The sequence below is a fragment of the Diachasmimorpha longicaudata genome, chromosome 4, assembly GCF_034640455.1.
Source record: "Diachasmimorpha longicaudata isolate KC_UGA_2023 chromosome 4, iyDiaLong2, whole genome shotgun sequence".
In the NCBI taxonomy this organism is placed as follows: Eukaryota; Metazoa; Arthropoda; class Insecta; order Hymenoptera; family Braconidae; genus Diachasmimorpha; species Diachasmimorpha longicaudata.
The window spans coordinates 9,545,757-9,569,624 of NC_087228.1; the positions used below are offsets into that span (position 1 = coordinate 9,545,757).

Here is a 23,868-nt window from a genome sequence, read left to right on the forward strand (position 1 = left end):
GGTAGCTTGTGCGTCGCCTCATAAAGTGAACTGGTCTACCTGGCGTTGGTCAACGAAGAACCCCAACGATTCGTTCCACCTGCGCGACACTGGGGAACGACAGACTCGTGGTGAGATATAATGGCGTCACACGATTGCATTTCGAAGATAGGTTAGATTATGTTTTTTCCTCGTCGTTTGTCTTTTTTTTTTTTTCAGCGACAGCTGTCAGCTGACGCGCAGAATACTGAAAACCTTGTCTACATTTTTCTATTTATTGCTTTAATTATCATGCGTTGTTGGTGCTGATAATTTTGTCGCGGATAATAGTTTCATAAAAGGCAATTTATTCACAACAGAAAAAAAAATCATAATAAATAGATTAATTAAATTTGTGATCGTTTTTTTTTCTCAACTCTTTCGTCTAACCGGGGCCAGGAGATCTCATTAGTTTCATTCAATTTGTGATGGCTCATAAAGGGTGGGAATATTTTTTTGCTACGGAGGGATTGTAAATCACGAAGCAATTAGCGCATAGTCAGTTAAATCATCGTGCATCATTTACCCGGCAAGCGAGGGCCGGAAGGGGGTCGCGTACAATGGAGATTGCGTCGAGCCAAAAATTTTAGCGAACAGCTTTAAGTGGTGCATAGTGCCGTGTTATTTTAACTTTTTAGCATGCTAAATATTTGGATGTTATCCAAGGTGCCCAGCTAGAGTGTGGAGTGCCGTTTGGTCATTATTGAACACGGAGAGTTGTCTAAAACTTTATGGGACAGTTACAAAATCTTATTACCGACTCATTTAGTTATTATATTTACGTCATTCTCTGTTTATTATCGTGATTATTTCCGTGAGAAAATTTAACTAGTTCCCCAAGTTCATTAACAAATTTTTCAAAATATAAAACGTTTAAGTAGCTCGAATATTCAAATCCTATGTTTCTAGCAGTTAATTTAGTTTCCATTTGGGTCTTACAGCAAACTGCTAGAATATGTTGTGTGTAGAATGTAAACACTCGGTTAAAGGCCCTCGGGCAATTGCAAGCTTGCTAGCGACGTATTCCATTGCAACTAAAAGAAACGAAAATAACAATGAATCACAATATTTTGAACTTGTTTTCTCCTTGCCTAGCGACACGAAAGCCATCCATAAATTTCTGCTGCATTCCTCTACTTCAATATTCCACATTTCAATCAATTTGAAAACTAGAAATATATTTTTTCACTCAAATCTCTCGCTAGTCTCATAATTCCCAAAAATTTTCAAATTTTTCCGCCTACACCCCGTTACATTTCATCAGCCGATTTCTCCCCACATTTGGGCGCAATTTTTCTAGAAATTTTCCACCATACAACTGGGTCAGCGATCAAAAACTAATCGCCCAAGATGTCCACTGCAAAGCCAATTCATCTCAAATCGATTCCGGGTACCGTCAGCGTCAAACACTTCCACACATTGAAATTTTATCCATTAATTCCCCACCCCCACCTCTATCAGTTATTGTGGCAACTGGCGGGCTGGATAAGTGCCTAATTACGTGACCGATGCTATCGGCACACGTTACCGATATGGAACTTGAAACTAATTGGAATACCGATAGCTCAACTTCAAAGGGGTATTATGTAAATATCCGAGGTAACCCGAACTAATAAAAAAGGCATTTAGCGATAACATTGTGGATCGAGTGTAGGACTGTTTCCTGATGTAATTCCCTGAGTAACAAAATACACGACTGCCTCATAAGCGGGCTCGCCCGACTTTTATATTTTCCGATGATTTCAAGCCAACGATCCAAGTTTTTGGCTGTACGCCAGCATGAATTATTATCCCAGACTACGTAATCGCACGAACTACTCTCAGAAGCTTTTTGGATTAATTCACCTTCGATCCATCCCTCCCCCGTTCCCGTCCCACCCTGATCGTTATGATCGCCATTCGCTAAACAAAAAATACGAGAATAATGGAACAACGAGGGAAGAATGAGGAAAAATAACAAGATCATCTGATCAAGAGGCGTTTGAGCACGTGGCTCAAGAGGTAGAGGCGCCTGCGTGTTGACACCGGGACACGAAATAGAAATTTCTTGCCGTGTACGGCACAACTCCCAGTGTTTACGCGCACTCAGTCGTTCGGCAGACGAGCCGCAGGTCGGAGTTGCATTTAATTCCAGATTTACTGATCTCGACTTCAAAAAAAAATTCCAATCTGGCGAATGGAGACGCACAGATACCGTGAAATGCATCTTAAATCATGAATATCCCTGAGCCGAGCCATGCAATTTGGACGAGTCATATTCCATTTTAAAAACTGGAAAAAATCTCCAAAATGAAAATAAAAATCATCCAAATGCACTCAGCCGATCTCGGGTTATTCCGGATTAAAGACTGTTCACTTGGATTCTGGTATTTTATTTAAATGATATTTCTGACTCACCGTGTGACACATACGTAGTCCCTTGCTCCCCGATTACCGCTTAATTCCACCGATAAAAAGCTGTCGAATTATCACAAAAGGCCAGAACTCCTCTCGTTCTAGTTCACCGTTAATCACCACAATTTTATTAAACTCTCGTGAGCATCACTTATTGAAATTTCATTGAAATATTTAATCGCAGCACGATCGATCACAGATAATGCCACAAACTGAATTTCCTCGACACACGTTACAACTCTTCCAAGCGTATATCGTAATTACGCAGTTACCCCCCGATGATTCATAAATCATTGATCATTAAGGCCCACCGATAATTGCAGACTCATCAGGCCTGTCAAGCACCGCGTCAATTGAACAGTTCTCTTTCCTCAAAATCACAACACCTTCACCATACCCGAGGTTATTTAAGTAGAAACGGACATTGATGATCAGCCAAAGTGTCTCACATTATCCCAAAGACACTATCAATCGTCAATTTATGGTATGAAACACCTTCAACGAACCGATATATCAACTCACCCGTTTAATCAGCAATCAGTGTCAACACCTGAGTCATTAATCGACTATTAAATCCACTAGAAATACGGGTGATGATGATTTACTGATGTTTAGGTGTACGTGACGATGAAAACGCACGCGGTAACAACCGATAACACCGCGAGTGAGATTAAATACTAGCGTTCGGATCTGCTCGGTACGACGGCAGACGAGCGAGTGCCACTGGGGGAGATACCCCCACCCGTTCACCCGCAGTATCGCGAAGGGGAAGAGGAGGGGTGAGTAGAGGGGAGTAGATAGAAGTGAGAGAAATCGGGGAGAATGAGAGAGAGAACGTAAAGACAGGAGTGGGGTTCGTTCGGGGGGTGGGGCATAGCGGCGCGGTGTCTACCCCACCCGCGGCTTTTGCTCCCCTCTACTCCTTCCGTTAACCCCGCGCTTCATCGCCCCACCAACCCCTCTGCAGCGCGGGGGTTGGTTCTGTCTCGGTTTAGCACACCGGTTGTTGCGGATGCTCCTCCGAGGAGCGTAACATTTTTCGGAAAGAGACAACGGTATATCTGTTAATTGAACGACTCGCGTGCAGACTGGATTACTTATTTTTTCCCCCCGGGGGAAAGGGGTGAGATGATGCTGATGGATTTTTTGGGGAGGTCTGCTGGAGGAGGAGAATTTTTTTATAGCCAAATGGATAGACATTTTAAGTAACTCGGAGCCATCGATTTTTTCCTCGGAATTAACGGTGAAAAGTTTTAGTCAATTTCCATTCAACCGCTGCCCTTCAATACTGAGGTAAGACAATGGTGGATTAATGAAGAGGGGAGGGAATGAGTCAGTTGATGTATCAGTGGGGACTCCGGGATAATTGCTGGGGATGGTTTTCACCTGAGATACATTGAAGGAAAGTTTTAACTGAGATCGGCAGCCGTGTCAGCGAGAGGGTCTTTCGCTGGATTTTGGGATTGCTCAGACGGTAATCCAATAGTATGACATGGCCCTGAGTGGTCTTGGCATCAAAACAGATGATCTCGACATCCTTGGGGAACTTCAAATGCATTTGAAAAATTCTCGACAAGTAATTTCGAATATTTGCATCGATTCACCTCAGCCCCTCATTGGAAGAAATAAATTAACGACTGGCTCAAGCTCAATGAAACTTCATCGTCAATTCCCGAATGACGAGATGGACTTCGATGTCCAAAAGTCAATATACTGTGTATGGAAGTGATCACGGGCCAAGTCACTTTGGAATTCGGTGCGCGGCTACCGCAGGAGCCCACCAGGGGCGGGGCGGACGTCAGGCAAATGAAAAGCATCCCTAATTTGAAACTGAGAGGCGAAAGGCAAACAAGTGCCAAACCCGGTTCCTCGGACGACCTTTTTTGTACCCTCTCTTGGTCCACCTATCCTTCTTATTTTTTTTATTTCATCATCTCACTCGTTCTGCCATTCCTCTGGGCAATTATGGACCGTTTATACCGAGGAGGCACCATGGGGATAGATCCACTCTTTCTCTCTCTCTCGGGCTTGTGGAAACTTCCGGAGAGATGAAAAGAGGGAAATCATTCGGGCGGTTTTTCGATAGAGATCTGGACATTTTTTTGAACGTGGGTGTCGGGTTATTGCGCCTGAAAGAATGTCGTGAGTGAAATGAACCTAATTGAGAATCAAGGAATAATTTATGCAGAAAGAGACATTATTTTCAGAGTGAAAAAATGAGAATTAAAAATTTTTTTTAATCCGAAACTGAAAGAAGGTGATGTTCAATTGAATAAAAAATTGTCGATTAATATAGAAATTATTCTAGTGGAATTGCATAGCTGGAGGATTCATTTTCCAATTAAAAATAATATTTTGAATTTTTTCATTCCACTGTGGAGAAAAAAAAAATTAATCAACATCGTTGTAAATGCAACGGATTCAAATAGTGATCAAATAAAACTTCTAGAGGGGGAGGTTATTTATATAAAAATCTGCTGACTAAAGCCATTTTTAATTACCAAAAAATCAAGATGGAGTTGATAATTAAACCGGCAATAAATACTGGCTCTTCCGAATTCCACTAAAAAACAAAATTCATGAACAAATAGTAGCAAACGCTTTTGAAAAAAAATAAAGTATCAAAGCCCTCACGTTTATTCATAATATACGAGTTATAACATTGCAGCCAGTTTGTATGCAAACAGAGAATATTGTTTGGGCAGGTGGCGGTGGGCTTGGAAAATAACAAAAAAAGCCAGAGGTCCTTTTCAATTCGAGTCTATTGATTCTTTCCATTCGCAGTGGGTTAGGTATGTGACTCTGCTGTGCTCGTGAATTTTGTATGTTCCGAAGAACCGATCAGTGTAAATTCTGGCACTGAAAGGACAGTTGCAGAATTTTTTTTTCATTGTAATGAGTTCAGTGTTGCAAAATTACAGAATTCTCTAAAAACCTGTATATTTGTTTTATTGGAGAATAGTTACATCAATGGACATAAGATCTCCATTTGAGAGTAATATTGAAGCTGGAAAATGGTCGGAAAATCATAAAGATCATGTTTCAGCAAAAGCAATGGCTGAAAAAAACCGAATTCATGGATTTTCCTCGCAGCTTTGACTGCGACCGGTTCAACTGTGGGCGATCAAGAGGGCCAATTACGTACAACATGGGGAACAGGTACTTTTCCAGCATACGTGGAAACGCGCTTCGAAGGTACTCCAGTCCACGTACTTTCCCCTCCATCTCTTTTTCCAACAATTTTTTTTTCTCAAAAAGGGCCCTCCCCCACTTGCCATACAGAGCTGCACCACTTGACGCTATGTCAAGCACGCTACATAACCCGCCGACTATTGGCACTGCACGTATGCCTTTCTACCCCACATATGTTCGCATTATGAACTGGAATACAGGGGTATGGGTGTATGTGGTGGATCATGTAGAAAGAGGGGAGCTACCTGGAAAAAGGTAATGCTAATAACGCTGAAGAGTTTTTCCAATGGGATATTTCAATGGAATTGAACCATTCAATGCGAAAATATTTTCATTAATTTGGACATATTAAATATTTCAATACAAATTCTTCCAAAAATTCAATGAAAAATATTCCGGGTATTTGATAAACATTTTCCATACGTGAAAATATTTTTTATCGCATAATTCCATATTCACCGGGTTCCCAGAATTGTCTGTAATTTTATTAAGTAGGATAAATAAATTTATCGTTGCACTCATTCTAATTATCCGAATGACTAATATTTTTTCCATTTTCTCAGGAAACTAAACAGTTTTCTCCCCGTACAACCCACAACTGAATAGAACCTGAAATTGGTTCTGCTTGAAAGAATCCCAGTACCTCTGCGATCCCAGTGTACAGATTAAATTGGGTTGTAATCTTTACGTAGAGTAGCTGAATTATTAATCCCTCTCATTGAACGAAAGGGACCTTCAGCTCATGAGTGTACCCATAGTTGAAAGAGTGGAAAATGCGGAGGGGTGAGTTTTTGAAATTAGAGTGGAGAGATCCTTTCATAACAGCCACCATTTTTCAAGAGTCCGCAATTGTTGTGTGTGGCCCGCTCAACGCCGGCTTACAAACATGTTACCGGGCTAGGTAATTATATTTACCTTTTCAATTTTATTATTTAGGCTGGGAGGAAGAGGGGATATAAAAAAAAGGGCGTGGATTGTCCGACAATCAATTTTCCGTTGTTGAATTTCCACGGTTCTGAATATTCATTAATTTTCATCCATCAGGCAGGAGAAAAATGGCAGCAGCGATAATTTAATTGATTAAAAATCAACAAAGCATTGGATTGCCATACCTTCACAATTCATGTTACGATAATAATAATTAATTCTATACGATTTGTGATAAATTGGATGAGGGAAATTTTGTCTACGAATAAAATACGAACAATTATTGACTTGGTCAAGGAACGAGTTCAACAATGTACATGCCGTGTAGATAGGAATAACGTCATAATAATGAAGTTGATAATGTCATGAGTCACAATTTTAATTACCACAGCCCTATTTAACTTTATTATTTACATTGACTGATCATGAAAGCAGAGCGTGGATTGACGAATGAATTTTCCTTTTTCCTATGTTTATTAAGCCGAATATTCGTTAATTTTTCTCTCTGGAGGGATGGGAAAATAAATTAACGATTACTCAATTGATTAAAAATCAACTCATCATTAAATTACCGCATATCCATGATTTCATTGACAATAATAATAATTACTTGATTAGCTGTGATTGATGGTGAACAAGTGCATTGAATAATTTTATGAACATTGAACTTTTAATTCATCAAATCCAGCAAATAGAATGAATAACGTACCAATTTACTGAATCTTCTGTACTTATGCAAACATTATGAACGATTGTGCAATGAAATTTTTTTTTCATCTGCCATTAAGTAGTTCAACGAAAATGCAACTCTATTCTCACATTCCATTGCACCTGGTCACTCTGATTTCCCTGTTTTTCCCCCAAAAAAACTCCTGTCAATACGTTCCACACCAAAGACTCGACAGCCAGAACAAATCGTTCACATCCCCCCTCCCCCAGCCCTAAATCATTGTCCCATTGTCCCGAAAATAGTCGGTTGAAATCAATGATCGCAAATTGTGTCCTCAATTCTCACCAAAATCCTCCGGAAAATTCATCCCTAATTCCCCTAATTGAAACGTTAGATTGCAACAATTCAGCCTCGAACTTTTTCATCGTGGGCATTGCATTCTGCCATTGGAATGGAACTGACGGAGGAGAGAGAGAGCGAGAGAGAGAGAGAGAGAGAGAGAAAAAAAAATTCCGATACAAGCCGAAAAGAAGGTGGATTTAACAATCAGGGAGCCGGCATTACACTCCATTCAAGCCCCTTCAGGGGGTCCTCGTCTCTCTCCCTTGCCCGTAGCAACTGCATTTACTCAGCACAATTCTTCATTTGCGTGCATCCAAAACTCGAGTGTGGAAGACCCAGCGAAGAGACACGTAAGCTAGCTGACGTTAAAAATCAATTGAAATTCCCATCACTCATTCATTTACTTTATTTTCTCAATTTTTATTTTGACTCCACAAGTGTTCATGCAAAGACAATTTTCCACGAATGCAATTTACACCCAGGCCTGAGGGGCGGGGGTTTCATGCAGACTCGCGAGTTTAATGCAAGTTTACAACCACGTGCGTCGATTTCCAATCAACCTGGCGCTTCCAGCATCCTTGGAATGCTTTTTTCCGTAATTTTTTTTACCTTCTCACGGACGATTTCTAGCACAAAGAAAGAGCTCGTTTTGGGGTTGGTGAGTATAGGAGAGTACGCGCTGATTGCGACGGTTGTTTCCAGGTCCATTGCAACGCTACAGGGTCAGGGGAGGAGGAGAGGGGGGGGGGCATTTCCTATGGTGGCATTGGGGTGTGTATGTGTGTGTGCGGGGGTTGGGGTAGGTTTTAGGTGTACCACGCCATCATTTGGACAGTATTGTCAGAGGCTGGACTATCCTACCGTTCAGGAATACGGAATTTCAACTCCTGTGATATCCGAGATTTATGCAATTTTTAATGTTTTTTGTTTTGTCTTATGGAAGTTAAATTTTTTACGGTTTCATCAGTGTTGAAGGAGCGATTCGTCTTGCGGAATCGTCTTAAAAAGGAGGATAAAAATATTCCAATCCCCGACACCAGTTTTTTTCGTGCTCTGACTGAAAATTACCCCTTTCACATCTTAAGAGAAATCGGCGACGCCGAATGAAGTTTTTTAATGAACCTGATTGATACCCGTATGTAAAATATTTTTCATTACTCACCGCACAACGCCAAGGACTCACATCCACCACAAAAATCCCCTGTCCATCTGGAACAAAAGACAAATAATTGCCGTCAATATCGTCTCACGATAAAAAAAAATATCCCCGAAGAATTTGTCCCAAGGGTGATTTAGATCGAGCCTCTCGGAATGTCGATATCGCTTCACTACAGACGATCGAAAATTGATCCATATTAATAAGACCAAGAACTCCCGGTTCTCATGTATTTTACCATAAATTTGAATCAACCTGCGATTGCCTCGCGGCAAAGGGTTGTAAATTTGAATAATCGGGTATAATTCCGGGGCTTTTCCCCGGTGTGAAGCCAGCGCGATGGATAAAACCCTGCTTGGTTACACAGCACGTGGACCGTGATTCTCGTGTGCTATACGACACACAGTACCACCCATGTCTACGGGCAATTAAGCTGCACGCACTTGCGGACACACGAGACTGTGAAAATAAAAAAAAATTCGTCATCCGAGAGTCAAATGAAATTTTACAGCTGTGGGCAAGCGCCCAGATAAAGAGTATTCTTCATGTACTTGTGGCTGATATTCGGATGACTGATGTTGGACGAGCATCAGAAAATTCCGAATATTTTTCGTCTCCCAAATTTCGGATACAATGGCTTGATGCAAATGTCGCACTGCTGAATAAATTCAAAGCGCGGTCTTTATTCTTTTCATCAAATACAGGACACGAGGAAAAAATGCACTGAATTAGTCTGTCAAATGCTGAAAAAATTTATCTGTCATTTCTCCTGAAATGTTGCTACGTCACAGAAAAAGAGAAATACCTGAACTGGAATCTTCTTCGTGTTCTGTTATTTAAATTTCAAGAATACAACCAATTTTTAAAACTATTCAACGATAATATCAATGAATTGTGTCTGCATCATGACACATCAGCATTTTAAAAAATCGAGTAATATCTGCAATGGTAATATTTAGATGTCCCACTGCCGTACAAACAGGAATCGCGTTCGTTTGATGAAATACTGCAGTAAAAAAATCCGCCTGTACCTCCAAATCCCCATCTCTGATTAGAAATTATCGAGACATGAACCGGGAATGCATCCAACCGCAAGAACCTCCACAATTGCAAGAGAAAAACCCCCTGTCCTCATCTCGATGCACACTCAGTGACTCCAAAACTGGCCCTGCATAAGTTCAAGGATGATCAAAGGGAATGAATTCGAGAATAAAAGGGCCCGGGTTAGCCTGGCATACCATCCCCGTGAGCAACGGATAGTCATTCCAATACTTCTCTCTGGCAGATTAAAAGCAATCTTATTATACCGAATGACGGGGTCACGTGATCAATCACAAAAACACACAACGGAAACTATCGAGAGTCTAATGCCGAGGCTCTCAGGGCCGGTGAGACGACTATAGACCGGGAAAGAATGGCCACCCGTTGAGATGAAGGAATGTGGAACTGTGTCGCAGGGACGTCGTGGGACCCACAATCGCCCCCAGACTGGCTTTTAATACTCCATGGAATTAAAATTACTGTACCCTTCGGGCGGCGATTACTCGAAAAAAAATTATTTCAAAACTCCAAACGATTACTCGACACAAAAATCAAAATGTTTTTTTCTTCAATACCTGAGAGATTTTGTCTCAGTCTAGTTGTCAAGTTCAATAAAACAATTATCTCGGTGCGAGACTGCGAGGACTTTGAGAATTTCATACCAGAAGTGAATACAGCATCAAAGTCACGGTGATTCTCGCGGCATTAGGGGTTTAGGGCCCTTCATGTTCGCTTTATTGTGAGGGTAAAGGGCCATAAAAAAGGACAGGGAGGACTGGGTGCTATTGTTGAAAGACAAATATGATGTAATGCCTCATCTCGAGGGATTGTTCAACTTATTCTCACTAATGAGACTCTTCAAAAGGTGCATTGTGGGAGTGGATTAGAGGGCCTGATAACCCTATTCAAAATTTTCCACGACGTTTTAACGATTATGATCGGGTCAATGAGGCACTGAGACAATTCAACATCCTGGGATGGTACATGGGAGTGCGTCATTCGGAGTAATGTTGGATCATTCGTTTCTGTGTTCAGAGGGATATGGCATATATCATCTCGCAGGCAGATATGGCTGGTTGTGCTGAGGATGGGGGTTCACGGCGAAAGACAAAGGGGGAAGGATGGAGAATGGACATGTACACAGAGCGGACCTTTTATCAAGAATAAATATTATATCTGAAATAATGTGAGGTTCGTGCAGTCTCGCTTTTTGTGATTCGAGAGTCTATACTAACGTTACGATGTTTGAGAGGTTTTGGTTGGCCGGGGAATGGGGGGGGGGGAGTGCAGAAAATTTAATATCCGAGGGAGAAGCAGAAATGACGATGTTCTTAATTTAATGAATGAATATTTATCTGTAGTAATCGGACTCACGTGAATTTTTTTCATTGACAAGTTTTATTAGATTGTGATTTAAAAAATCCTCAGCATTATTTTTTATTCTAGTGGATTTCGACAGTGATTCACGGACATGTCCGTAAAGTCAGCCCGGCCTTGCCCCGAAGTGACAAAAAAATGTCTTTCTCAGAACAAAACTTCCTACATTTTTAATGATCCAAATGACTGTAATCCACTTTCCGTTACTGAGAACATCAGCCTAGAGATCAATGAAATAACCACCTGTCAGATAACTCGAGCGGACGGTTGGATGAGCCCTGAACGACTCCGAGAAAATTACAATGATAATACCCGAAAGTGAGGCAGAGTAATTGTCAGAAAACGCTTGTACCCGAGAGAATAATCTCCCGCGCTGATCGTGCAGGTGGCTCTTGAAAAACCATTCACATGCAAATGTATGTCAACGGCTCGGCTTCGTCGTTCGTCTTGGTTTCGGTTTTGGTACGTGCCCCCAGTGTCCACCAGGTCCACTGTGACTCGACAGCGACGACCCATCGCGGTAATCAAGTCCGATTGGCTCTCATTGTCCCTCAAATGCCTCATAATTTGTTTCTATCATCTGAGATTTTTGGAGATGCAGACAAGCTTATCTCATTGATGCGCCGGACTATTCTTCGGTCTCATTCGAATGGCGGGGGGATATCCTATTCTTTCCACGTGATGCTGGAGGGAAAGGTCTCCTATTTTTGTGTTTCGGAGCAAACTGTTCTCAGAAATGCGATAAACATCGCGGACAAATGAAAACCAGTTGAGTGGGAATTGCACGATTGGTTTTCCAACTGATTTTATCTGGAATCCGACGGAGAACATTAAACCATGGTTGAAATTTTCAATTCCATCCGATATTCAATCTGATGGAGAGAGCCATTTTCGTCATTTAAACGTAATATTTTATGTGAGAACATGGCAAGATTAAAAATCTGAAAAGATTTGAGGGTTTAGCGTTCAGAAAATGAGTTTTAAAAATTCTGAGAAATGATCTCTGAATTTTTTAACGAAAAACGAGCGGTTCTGGCGACTGTCGAACATCTCCTTGGATTGGTAGAGTAGTACTACATAAATCGGAAAGTTCCTTCTCCCCTCCCCATAGCGGAAGACAAAGATATTTTATCCGAAAAATCAAAACTCGTGAAATATGATTCCAAACTCACAAGCGGAATCCGGCCAGGAAATGTTTCGCGGGGCCGCGATGTCGCGGTGCGTTGAATCGCCGCAATCCAGTGGGATAAAAAAAATATGACAAAAAAAATAGTCCCCAAGGAGGAAGAAGGGAGCGTGACTTTCATCGGGGACTCTCACAGCCCGAGGAAAGATCTCGACTCGAGATATTACGGACGAGCGTGCGAGTATAATTTTTATGGTGACCCTCGGCACGGAAGGGCGTCGGCATTGCGGGGCCCAGTGTACATCTCGGAGTGGGATATTTTCCCCCTCTCTTCGTTCTTTTTCAGGTATTTACGATGGCACTCGAGCCGGTGACATGGGTTTCTGGGACCAATGAATTTTAATTCCTCTCCCCCATCCGCATTTCGCTTCAACAGCCATTCTTCCTTGGTGCAGGGGCTCGAAGACTGGGGGATGAGAGGAGAACGAATGGGAGATACTCTCGGCACGACGGCAGCTCCCGCTGTGACACCAGAACGATGATTTAATATTTTAAGAAAATGAGAGAAAGGTCCAGCCCTTAAATTCAACCCTGAACACTGTGAGGATGTGGTGAAATGGTAGCGGCACATCCAGGAAGCCATTCCAATATTTTTTTCCTATTTTTTATCTCCTTTGGATAAAATGGATAATTTTATCATATTTTATTTCCACTGAACCTTTAAACAACTCCTCCCTTCGGACACACTTTCGTTTTCTACCCCATGTCCCATCAAATTCGAATCTCTAACATTAAAATCATCACAACTCCTTCCAATCCCCTGAACCCATCTAATTTGCCAGATGAAATTCCACGAAATCCCGACGCATCATCAGCATCCAGCGAACTTTCTAGTTAATTAATTTCACTACACGATTACCTCCGATCCCCAACCGCATCAACTTCAATATTTACTCCATCATGTTAACCCCCGTAATGCAATAAACGTCATCGTGCACTTCGCCAAGTGTTCTCCAGACGAAAAAAACGACGGATGAAACGATGTAATTGAACTGTGTCCGGTGGAGAGTGGCTCCGTCAGATCCCGGTCCAGCGTTAATTCGCGTAAACGAAGCCTACCCGGACACCTCGAGGATGGACTGACAGGCAGGCGTATCGATGCGTTCTTCGCTGGTCACGGCGAGAAGCCAACACGATGTAATTGAAATGTAATCCCATTGTCAAGGATTAATTGACTAAGTTGGACACAGCATGAGGGAAAACGACGCGTAATGTGTCAGGGATAAATTGAAATCAACCCAGTTGACGAGTGAAAGCGTTGATAGTTTCTACTGGCTTAAGAGAAATGTCCATCTGCAATGTTGAAAAGCAATTCGTCAATGGACTCAGGAAAAATATGAGATTTCATAATTTTCACGTACAAATATTGTTAGAAGAGTTTGTCGCTGCGGCTTTTGTCTGTATGTCACAAAGTCATTACCCAAGTCATCAACAGTATCCGGAAAATTAATTCAGTCACCTAAAAAAATGGGGTGTTTGGCGGTGGTGAGGGGCAGGGGCTGGATGACTCTCGAGATTGGGAAATTCATGTCCCTGGGTTTTGGTAGAATGGGGGCAACTCAACTGGCCCGTTCGGGTTATATCTCCAGCGGTCAGGCAGACGTCGCTGGGATGGAGTTGAGAATGGCGTTGGTCGAGGGTGGACGAGGGGCTTAATTAATAACCCCGGTAATTGGACGCCGTTCGATCTACAAGATAGCTCCTATTGCCCAGTCGACTCGCTGTCTCTCTCTCTTCCCACCAACCTCTTGTGACCTGATGCGTCTGCAGTCAATGTACTCGAATACATGGGGTAATACCGGTAGAATTGAATCGATGTATTTTGGAAACCTAGGGGCATTTCGGGGAAGTCATTATTGGGTTTGAGTCAATCAGCGAAATTGTTGGATTTAATCACGATGAGGGCTTCAATCAAAAATTCGTCTTCTAAAATTCTCAGAAATGCTGGAATCGTCATAATTCCCGTCCAACACAGCCCACCCTGAGGAGAAAGAAATGAAGTATACGCAAAAATAAATGAAACATCGTAAATAAAAATAAGACACTGAGTAAAGTGGACGTTTCTCATGCGACTAAGAATGATTGTCATTGTATGTCATTGGAACGTATTTGTCAAATACGTTTAAAACACGAGTACACTGGTTCTACATTCGCCATTTGCTCACAAAAAAACCTAGTCAAGAGGCTGAGTGAAGTTGGTAAAAAGGGCCTCCAAGAGTTGAGACGCCTTTAACCGCGTGCGCACTCGAACTCAAACAACTTAAAGTCCAGTGTACAGGGACAAACAAAACAGCGCACTAATTGCTTACGTCACTCGGGCCCTCAAGTCAATGGACTATGTGTCTGTCCTTTTTCTCGGTGGTGGCAACGAGCAATGTTCTCCGAGTCATGCCAAGGGTCGACGGAGGTCTTGGGTTTCAATTAAATCGCATCCACGCACTGTTTACCTCGTATAAACGGCCCGTAGCCAGTACCCTCGCTCTCTCATGCACTAATGCAATATGATGGTTAATGACTACGATGAACGATGACTTGTTATCCAGTACTCGCAAGTGCTGAACGTTTTCAGGGCGGTGGAATTTTTAGGGAAATATTATTAACGTTTACGACGTTATCTCAATTTTAATTGAATTCAATGAAGGGGTTGATCCGAATGAACGAGAATTTCTGGTGAAGTTTTTATTTATTTATTTAAAATGATGGAAATGGAGATTAATTAAATCCATGGCAGCCATGAAGAGTCAAATTATTTTCTCTTGAATTCTGAATGAGCTGAATATTTTGCAAAATTGAATAGTATATAGCATAATCAATCAACCCATTTGTATTGAAAATTCAAGTAATTTGGAAATCTCTCGGTGTTTTTTTTTATTTACAGCTGTCTTCCTTCATTCACATTTTTATAACAATAAAATAAATTCCCAAAAAAACTAAAAGAAGGAAAAGAGAAAAAAAATTTAGAATACGTCATTTCTCTAACTACAATTGTATGGCTTTAATTTTCTTTCTCTTGTTCAAGGGTTTTTAAAACCCGGATGCAAACGGTCGTGCGGTCCCTTTGAAACCCTCAACCAATGTACCTTTACCGTCCTCTCAAGCCCAAAGGTGTGACTTTCCATCACATTTTCTTGGAATGAGTTTACAGACTAAACAGGCCCTCAAGGCCCCGACAATGGACTCCCCCCCGTTCAGGTTTTCAACAACTTCCTGAGATAAGAACTTGAAGACGTGGGTCCAATGGAGGTGTGATTACCCACGTATTTTGCGTCATTGAGACCAATTCCCCCTCCCGTCCACCAAAACCTCCCGCCTTAAATCTTATCTCACTACAAACAAGAATAACATTTGTTCTGCAATCGCCCTGTCACCGATTTATTATACGAGAGTGCGCGTGGAAAATAAGCGGAATCACGGACTGTTGCGCTCTCATGAGGTGCGAAAAGTGTGTAATAATTTTCATACGTTCCCTTTTCAATTTAATATTTCAAGGTGGAAAAAGTTGGCAGGAAAAAAAAAATGTTAAGTGACCATTCCTGTTTTCATCCGCCGTACTTAGTATTTTAATACACCATTTTCTACAAATTCCAAAGATTAGAATGTACATTCTCACGAGTACCATTAAACCCCTTCCTCTAGCGTCGTAAAGACTGTTGTATAAAATATGACTTCCATTAGAATGAGTGAGAGACACGTATTTCATCGTTCATTCGCACTTACCGGTGTTACAAAAATTTGAATCAACTGAAATGCAGGAATTGTAAACCTGGTGGAGCCAGTGGGAGGCCCTTATCAGATACCACTGTGGCGCCAATTAAATTTCCCAATTAATGTCGGAATTATGAACAACGGGAAATAAATAATTCGCAACAATTAAGTTCTCCCATGTTCCTATGATCTAAAAATGGCGAAAATACTCCATTATCCAGTGTAATTGCTCATCGAAAAACTAGAAAAATCCCAAAAGCTCAGAGAAAAATTGATCATTCATATCACTTCGTTTCTGAATATTCATGCTGCATAAAAATTCCATCAAACTATGAAATTTTTGTCTAATTGCCACTCAAAGAATTCATGAATACCCCCGAATTGTACCTGAAACCTAAAAGCCATCGACTTCCCTCCATCCCGTGCCAAATTACCCACTCAAAAATTGATCAGATACCGAGGCACCAGTGGAAGGACAAAAAAACTAGTAGAGTATTTCATCTTAATAACACCGATAACATCTCAAATACCAATCGCATTATTTCCCGAGGGGAAATTAATTCAATTTTGTAATAACGAAATTGTACAGCTCGCGGAGGGTTCCAAGGGGTTGTGGATAATGCTGGCCAAATGGTAGGAACTAATATGAAGTATGCTCATCTCCCCCTCGCCACTTTCATCATTTTCCCGCATTTTTTTTCCCCACTTTCCTCCTCTCTCATTGACTCGTCCTCACTTTTACTTCAACTTGGGCCTGCGGGCAATTCCCACTCCTCCTCGTAGCGCGTAAAAACCCCAAGGGGTTCATTTTCACGCGGGTTGGGCGAGTAATATGAGCTGCCACTCAAGGGCTACCCTGCATTACCGGCTGAGTAATTATAGGAACTAATACGCAGTCTGAGTTCAGCGGAGTATGTGCTTAGGACTGGGGCTTCGAGGAACGCTTGCAAGCTCGAATTGTCGTGGCAGAGGGTGAGGGAATGTACTGCACATGATAAACAGAAAGACCGGATAACACACGCGGACTAAAGGGTGAGACGATCAATTCCAAATCCCTTTGCAAAGTGATATAATTTAATTTATTCTTCAATTTCCACTTCTCCCCCTTCCATCCCCGTAATAATTCCCCAAAAATAATTCCTTATCGCGGATCTCGTGAATGGCTCCATTTTTCTATAAAATATATGTGGAATGTGTGAGATTAATGAACAATGAATGAGTGAACTCTTTGTTATTTTGAATATTTGTGCACGTGTGAAAGAATATAACTCTAGTGGACGTTAAGATTTGTTTAGACGTAAGGATTTTAATGTAATTTATGGATTTGTTTAATATAAGGAATGGGAGAAAATGGAGACGCGTGCCTCGAACATGACAGGTTTACGATGGTCATGTTTCGAGTTTTGAGGATTTTTTGTAGCACAATGGTGAGTGTTGTCCGGCCATGTGGGGTCACTCATGGGACAGACCCTGTATTGTTTAAGGACTCAGGGAAGAAAAGGCGTAGTAAAAGAAAAGGATAGAAGACAGTGCATTTTCGGGTGTGAGCTACGGTATGAGTTTAGTGTGTTGTTAGTTTAAGTTGTGACCTGACCGCGGACGCGTGAGGATATTCGTCTCATCCTCCTAAGATTATTTTTATTGTGTTTGACTTTATATAATTCTGTAACCCTTTTATAAAATAAATTAATCACTTATCCTTTAATTTGATAGTGATCCTACAAATTGGGGGCTCGTCCGGGATCATTTCAAGGGATTTGTGATTTGTTTTAAAGAGGGTTCAGCGAAGTTGAAGAGTGACAGATTGTCCCTGTGGAGTTGTCATCAAGGTGCAGTGATACACAATCGGCAGACGGCCACACGTTGTGAATTTTTGTGTAGCGCAATTACGGTGAAAATGGCAGATCCCGCAGTGTTGGACAATTTCGACAATTTGACGGTTGAGGAGTTGAGGTGCAAACTCCAAGTGCTGGGCTTATCAACCAAGGGTGCAAAAGCTGTTTTGTTGGAGCGGTTGAGACGAGTTGGGTCACAACGGGATGTTCCCCAGGACGACGACGTTGAAGAAGAGGACGAGTATGAAGACGACCTAGAATCCTTGAGTGTGGGCGAACTCAAATCTAGATTACGTGAACTTCAATTAAGGGTGACTGGAAAGAAAGCTGCGCTGATCGAACGAATACGGTCAGCAGGGTCGACAGACAAAATCATGGAAGGTGAAACCTCACGGACGAAAGAAGGGGACGTTTTGGATCAACTCAGGACGAAAGAGTTGAAATCCCGTCTCCAAGGGCTTGGGCTGGAAACCACGGGCAAAAAGGCGGATTTGCTCGCAAGGGTGAAAGGCCCGCTGATCAAGTCTGTTGAAGCCGATTCAGACAGCAGTGATAGTGATTCGACGAGTGACAGTGACGATGAAGATGAGGTGCACAATGGTGGTCGTCAACGACGAGTGTACCGTCAACGTGGTCCAGTGATGAACAGTGATGTGTCCCGTTATCCACGTTCTATGCTGACATTTAAGGATGTCGAAGAAGCACTCGAGAGGTTTAGCGGCGATGGAAGTCAGAACATTTGGCGTTGGTTCTGCACGTTTGAGGAGACCGCGGAAATGTGTTCCTGGTCTGAGGCACATAAAGTTATTTATATGAAGAAGCTGTTGGACGGACCTGCAAAATTATTTGCAAACTACGAGTGCCATGCCAAGGAGTGGTGGAAATTGAAGAAGCGGCTTATCAAGGAATTCTCCAACACGGTGAACAGCAAACAGGTGCATGAGCAGCTTAGTAGCGTGAGGAAGAAGGCTGATGAGACGTATGAGGCCTACGTTTATCGAGTTTTAGAGATGGCCAGCCACGGTGACATCGAGTTGGATGCAAAGCTGCAGTATATAATCGATGGAATCCAGGATGATGAGACCAATAAGTTAATTTTATATGGAGCGACGACGGTGAAGGAATTGCGGAAAAAAATGAAGCAATACGAAACCCAAAAGAAAAATGCCAAAGCCAAAGTGAGTGGCCAGTCAACCCAGAGAAGTGATAAGACGGACAGGATGAAAAAGCCGAATCAGGTACGCGACAGTGGAAATAATAAAGCACATTGCTTTAATTGTGGCAGTGCGACGCATTATAGCGATAGTTGTCCGGATAAGGCCAAGGGGCCTCGATGCTTCAATTGCAACGAGTTTGGACATGTGTCTACTCAGTGTCCGAGAGACAAAAAACATTTTAGGAGTCAAGCAGGTAGAGAGGCAAGGGAAGAGAAGCCCCGCTGTGATGCACTGAGCGCCGATGACAAAAAAACGTACAAGGAGGTCAAAATTTTGGGTAAAGAGGTGACAGCTGTTTTGGATTCAGGAAGCGACCTACATCTGGTGCGGTCAAGCTGTTACGTGAGGATGGGAGCTCCGCATCTTGACCAGAAGACGATCCTTTTTGACGGTGTCGGAGCTTTAAATCGACGTACTCTTGGACGTTTTAAGGCGGACGTTGTGATAGACGGCCTGAAGTTCAGGTTCGATTTTGATGTTGTTCCCGATAATTTTCTGGGGCGTGATATATTAATTGGTGCTGAATTGTCGGATTATGCGGAAGTGCGAGTGAGATACAGACAAGCTGTTTTGAAGAAGATTGACTCTGAGGAAGATTTAGTTAAAACCGATGACTCTGGACGGAACGAAGAGCTGAATTTAAGTGTGTGTGAAGACAATAATAGTGACATAGTGGCGAGTTTTTCGATTCCAAAGACAATAAAACAGGTGCAAAGTGTTGTGGACTCTTCGATCAGCTGGAGCACCCAAAAGACGCCGTTCGAAGTGCTGATCGACGAAAAGATGAAGCTGGCTGATGACCAGCAACTAAGACCATTGGTTGAGGAGGAATTTTTCAAGTTGCTTGGAGAGAAGCGAACGCCAATACAACAGGAAGCGAGAGAGAACCTGCCAAAGCTCCAGGAGGAGAACAGGAAGATCTTCAACCGGAGGAGGAAACCGGCTAAGAGGTATGCGGTTGGCGATTTAGTCGCCGTTCGGAGGAGACAGTTTAGAAGGGGCCTTAAGCTGTATCCTAAGTTTTTCGGCCCATATAAAATTGTGACGGTGATGAAGGACAATTGTTACTTGGTGGAGAAGTTTGGAGACCACGAGGGTCCCAACCGCACGAGCGCAGCAGCTGATTGTATGAAGCCTTGGGCTAAGACTTTTGGAAAATATGACGAGTGGTTCAGTGATGATGAGGTTGACTTGGGTGGAGATATCCATCCAGTCTAACCTGGTATCGAGGCCGATACCTGTGCAGGATGGCAGAGTGTGGAATGTGTGAGATTAATGAACAATGAATGAGTGAACTCTTTGTTATTTTGAATATTTGTGCACGTGTGAAAGAATATAACTCTAGTGGACGTTAAGATTTGTTTAGACGTAAGGATTTTAATGTAATTTATGGATTTGTTTAATATAAGGAATGGGAGAAAATGGAGACGCGTGCCTCGAACATGACAGGTTTACGATGGTCATGTTTCGAGTTTTGAGGATTTTTTGTAGCACAATGGTGAGTGTTGTCCGGCCATGTGGGGTCACTCATGGGACAGACCCTGTATTGTTTAAGGACTCAGGGAAGAAAAGGCGTAGTAAAAGAAAAGGATAGAAGACAGTGCATTTTCGGGTGTGAGCTACGGTATGAGTTTAGTGTGTTGTTAGTTTAAGTTGTGACCTGACCGCGGACGCGTGAGGATATTCGTCTCATCCTCCTAAGATTATTTTTATTGTGTTTGACTTTATATAATTCTGTAACCCTTTTATAAAATAAATTAATCACTTATCCTTTAATTTGATAGTGATCCTACATATACCAGAACAAAGTTTCGCATCACATTAATCAGAAAAAAAATATTTAAAAATATTACCCACATGGTATCAACCCTAATTGGCGAACAGTGTTGTCCACTCATATCCCATCGGCTGCACTAAATTGAATATCTCTTTGTCCATTCCCCCGAAAGCACCAGTTGACCAAAGATTCAGCGGATAGTTCCACATCCGGAAAAACGAGGCGAATGACCAATTCACTCCGATCTTCCGGTTGTGGTTATCGTCGACCAACGGGAAATGACACAATGGACACCAGATCGAACAAAAGGTGGTGAAAGAGCAGAGAAATAGTTGAACAGAAGCCCGTACGCGGAGGGGCGCGGTGAAGGGGAGTGGGGCAGGGGGAGGCGCAGGGTGGCGGGAAGCGGAGGTGCAAATTCAAACGCAGGGGGTACTTCGACTGCGAACGGTGTATGCATATATTCGCGTTATGGCCAGCTACGTGCCTATCGCACCGTGATATCGTCGACTGGCAGTTAGTGCGAAATAAAAAATTGAGGAGCAGTGGGACTGGGGGAGAGGCAAGTGTTGAAAACTAAAAAATAAAACCTACTGAGAATAAAAGCGTAAAAAAAAATTTTAAAAGAAAAAAAAAACATTAAAACAAGAGTTCTCACGCATATGGAATGAGTTGGTGTACGTATGCTGCTGTCGTTATATAGTCTGATAGATCCGAAAAATGAAGCTCGTAATCACGGCAATGGAAAACGAGACTGTGCAACGCCGTTAGGCGACGATGGAAAAGGGGGTGGAGGGAGACAGGGGGTGGGAAACAAAGGCCAAACGACTCTCTATCAGTGACAAAACGTGATTCACCACAAAGGAATATCTACTGTCGAGCATCATACTGGTTTTTTTTTTTGGCCGTAGGAAGAATACTCTAGAGCATAGAATAATCCATTTTTGTGTTAGCATCATTGTTATTTGACTAGTCGTCTGCTGGTGGTGAGAAGGAGGAAATTAAATTCGGTAGTAATTGTGGGGTAAATAGAGTGGCGGAGGTTTTGTTACGATGGCGTAACATTCGGTAATATTCTCGTAATATTTGTCTCGTTGAGCGCATTAATTTATTTGGTTCATTTAAATAATAAATATATGGGACCAAGATCATCTGTACTTCGATAGTATTGGCAAAAGGCAATGGGGAAAAAAATATCGTCAATGATAGTGATCTGTCGCGCAAAATTAACGCTTATATTCCTGAAAGTGATATTTTTTGCATGTGATCCAAGGATTTTATTCACTCTCACACTACATCAAACGCCTTCGGAAGACTCTTCACCAGGCGCACCGGAGAGAGTGTCCCGACGCGAGATGGCGAGATTATACCTACACCCACGCCATGATAATACAGATAGTAATTGTAGGGTTTGTTGGAGGGCAAAATCGGCTCGACAGATCGATCGACCGAGAACGAGATGAGACCGCCACACAAACACACACACACACAGGAAATTTGTTACCCGGGTGTGCAATATGTACCGAAAAGAGCGAGAGATGACGAGAGGATGGGATTTCGCTGGTCGACGATTGGGGGAGGGAGGGAGATGGGTATTCGGAGTTTGGAGCGAGAAGGGGGCGATGGGAGAGGGATGAGGAGAGATCGAGATAATGACGCCGGGAAGAAATCGTTCTCACATTATTTTCTCGCGTGGGGCAACGGATGGATTATATACCCCGTGGCAACATCCAAGTGCACTCCCCCTTTCTCCCCAACCCCTGAATCTAGTGGTGCCTTCGTCTTACGAAAGCGCTTGCTGAAATGCACACAAAAATATTGAATTCACAATGAGGTGATTTAGAATTTTGAAGTTTATCAGAAGAAATTTCAGGAGAACTTGATTAAAACAATAATAAATTTATAATGATGTCGAAAGTATTTCCTCAATTTTATAATGAAGAATTTGTTCTATTTATTCTGCGGTAAGATAGATTCGTCACAGATTAATCCAACCTGTCCTGCAGAGGGGATTGATCCTTCTTGCGGTACTTTTTTAAACTGTTGCTTAATGTCAAGGGACAGCGTGTAAATCGATCCCGTGGGTTGAGGGAGATGTGGAGCTAGAAGGGAGAGAGGATGGTAAGGTGAATGCTCAGTGAGACCATTCTGAAGGAGGTTTGGAGGTGGCAAATTATAATTTATCGCAGCGTCCCATGACTCGCCGTGACGGGGCTAATCGACAAACGTAACTAATCTTCTCTTCTCTCCTTCACCCCACGATGGATTTATATCCAATTTATGGAACAGTTTGGCTGATATTCCTGGCCTGGTCAGGCTCATTGCGATTTTGCAAAACGGTGGCAGTGAGAATTTCACAGTTAATGAGCGATTTGATGTGGGAAAGAAATTCCTTTTGGGGCTGATGACTTGATTAGTGGAGGGGAAACATGAGAATTTTATTCGACCGCTTTCACCTCCACTAATTCATAATCTCTCATTCGCTGACTGCAACAAATTATTCTTACAAAATAGTCCTAATAGATATCCTGATAATCGAACTTTTCAATGTGAATTAAAACTGCGCTGAGATTGAAGGGTTGAAATTGTGTGAAGTTGTTGCCAAAGGTATTGATATGAAACACATGCAGAATGTGTCCAACGTGAATCTTCGTGGAGTTGCACACATGCCTTCGGTCATGCACGTAAGGAATGGCTTGTCCGGGTGAAGTCCTTCTCCGCAGACCTGCGAGGAGCGACGAGGGGGAGAGGATCTTTGCGTTCCGCACGATCCGATCGCATCCAAAACCGGCGCCGACACAGTCGCCGAACAAAGCCAAATCGTCTCATCTCTCTTCAACAGTTGAAAACAATCACCCGTTGGCAGTTTGTCTCCTTTTCCCATTTCCCCCTGACCCGTTCTTTTTCGTACGCTTTTGTGTCCCCATCGGCTTCATCCGCGCACACGGGCCCGATCTTAAAAACAGAGTCCTGCTTTACAAACAAAAGCTACTTAAGCATGATAACGTATTCGGGAGTTGTATGGGGTGCA

The 23,868-nt window shown here is 42.4% G+C and overlaps 2 protein-coding genes across 4 annotated transcripts in view; one reads left to right on the plus strand and one right to left on the minus strand.

Moving 5' to 3' along the window:
* The window catches only part of LOC135161961 (LIM/homeobox protein Lhx9-like), a 76,458-nt gene extending 67,732 nt beyond the window's left edge, over positions 1 to 8,726 (minus strand). For 2 of the 3 annotated variants that reach the window (XM_064120000.1, XM_064119998.1), the window contains exon 1: positions 2,416 to 3,120. The gene's annotated coding sequence lies outside the window, so the exon portion shown is untranslated. Of the gene's footprint in view, positions 1 to 2,415; positions 3,121 to 8,705 lie in introns of those variants that run through there. The other variant, XM_064119999.1, reaches the window with a different exon arrangement.
* Positions 8,727 to 16,663: 7,937 nt separating this feature from the next.
* Positions 16,664 to 20,799, plus strand: LOC135161347 (uncharacterized). Its single transcript, XM_064118826.1, has one exon. The coding sequence runs from the start codon at positions 17,906 to 17,908 to the stop codon at positions 20,276 to 20,278; it is 2,373 nt and encodes a 790-aa protein (XP_063974896.1). The 5' UTR covers positions 16,664 to 17,905; the 3' UTR covers positions 20,279 to 20,799.
* Positions 20,800 to 23,868: the final 3,069 nt, after the last annotated feature.

What these genes read in the sequence shown, in the direction of transcription:
- LOC135161347 (XM_064118826.1), top strand. Translation starts at nt 17,906, where the DNA reads ATGGCAGATCCCGCAGTGTTGGACAATTTCGACAATTTGACGGTTGAG.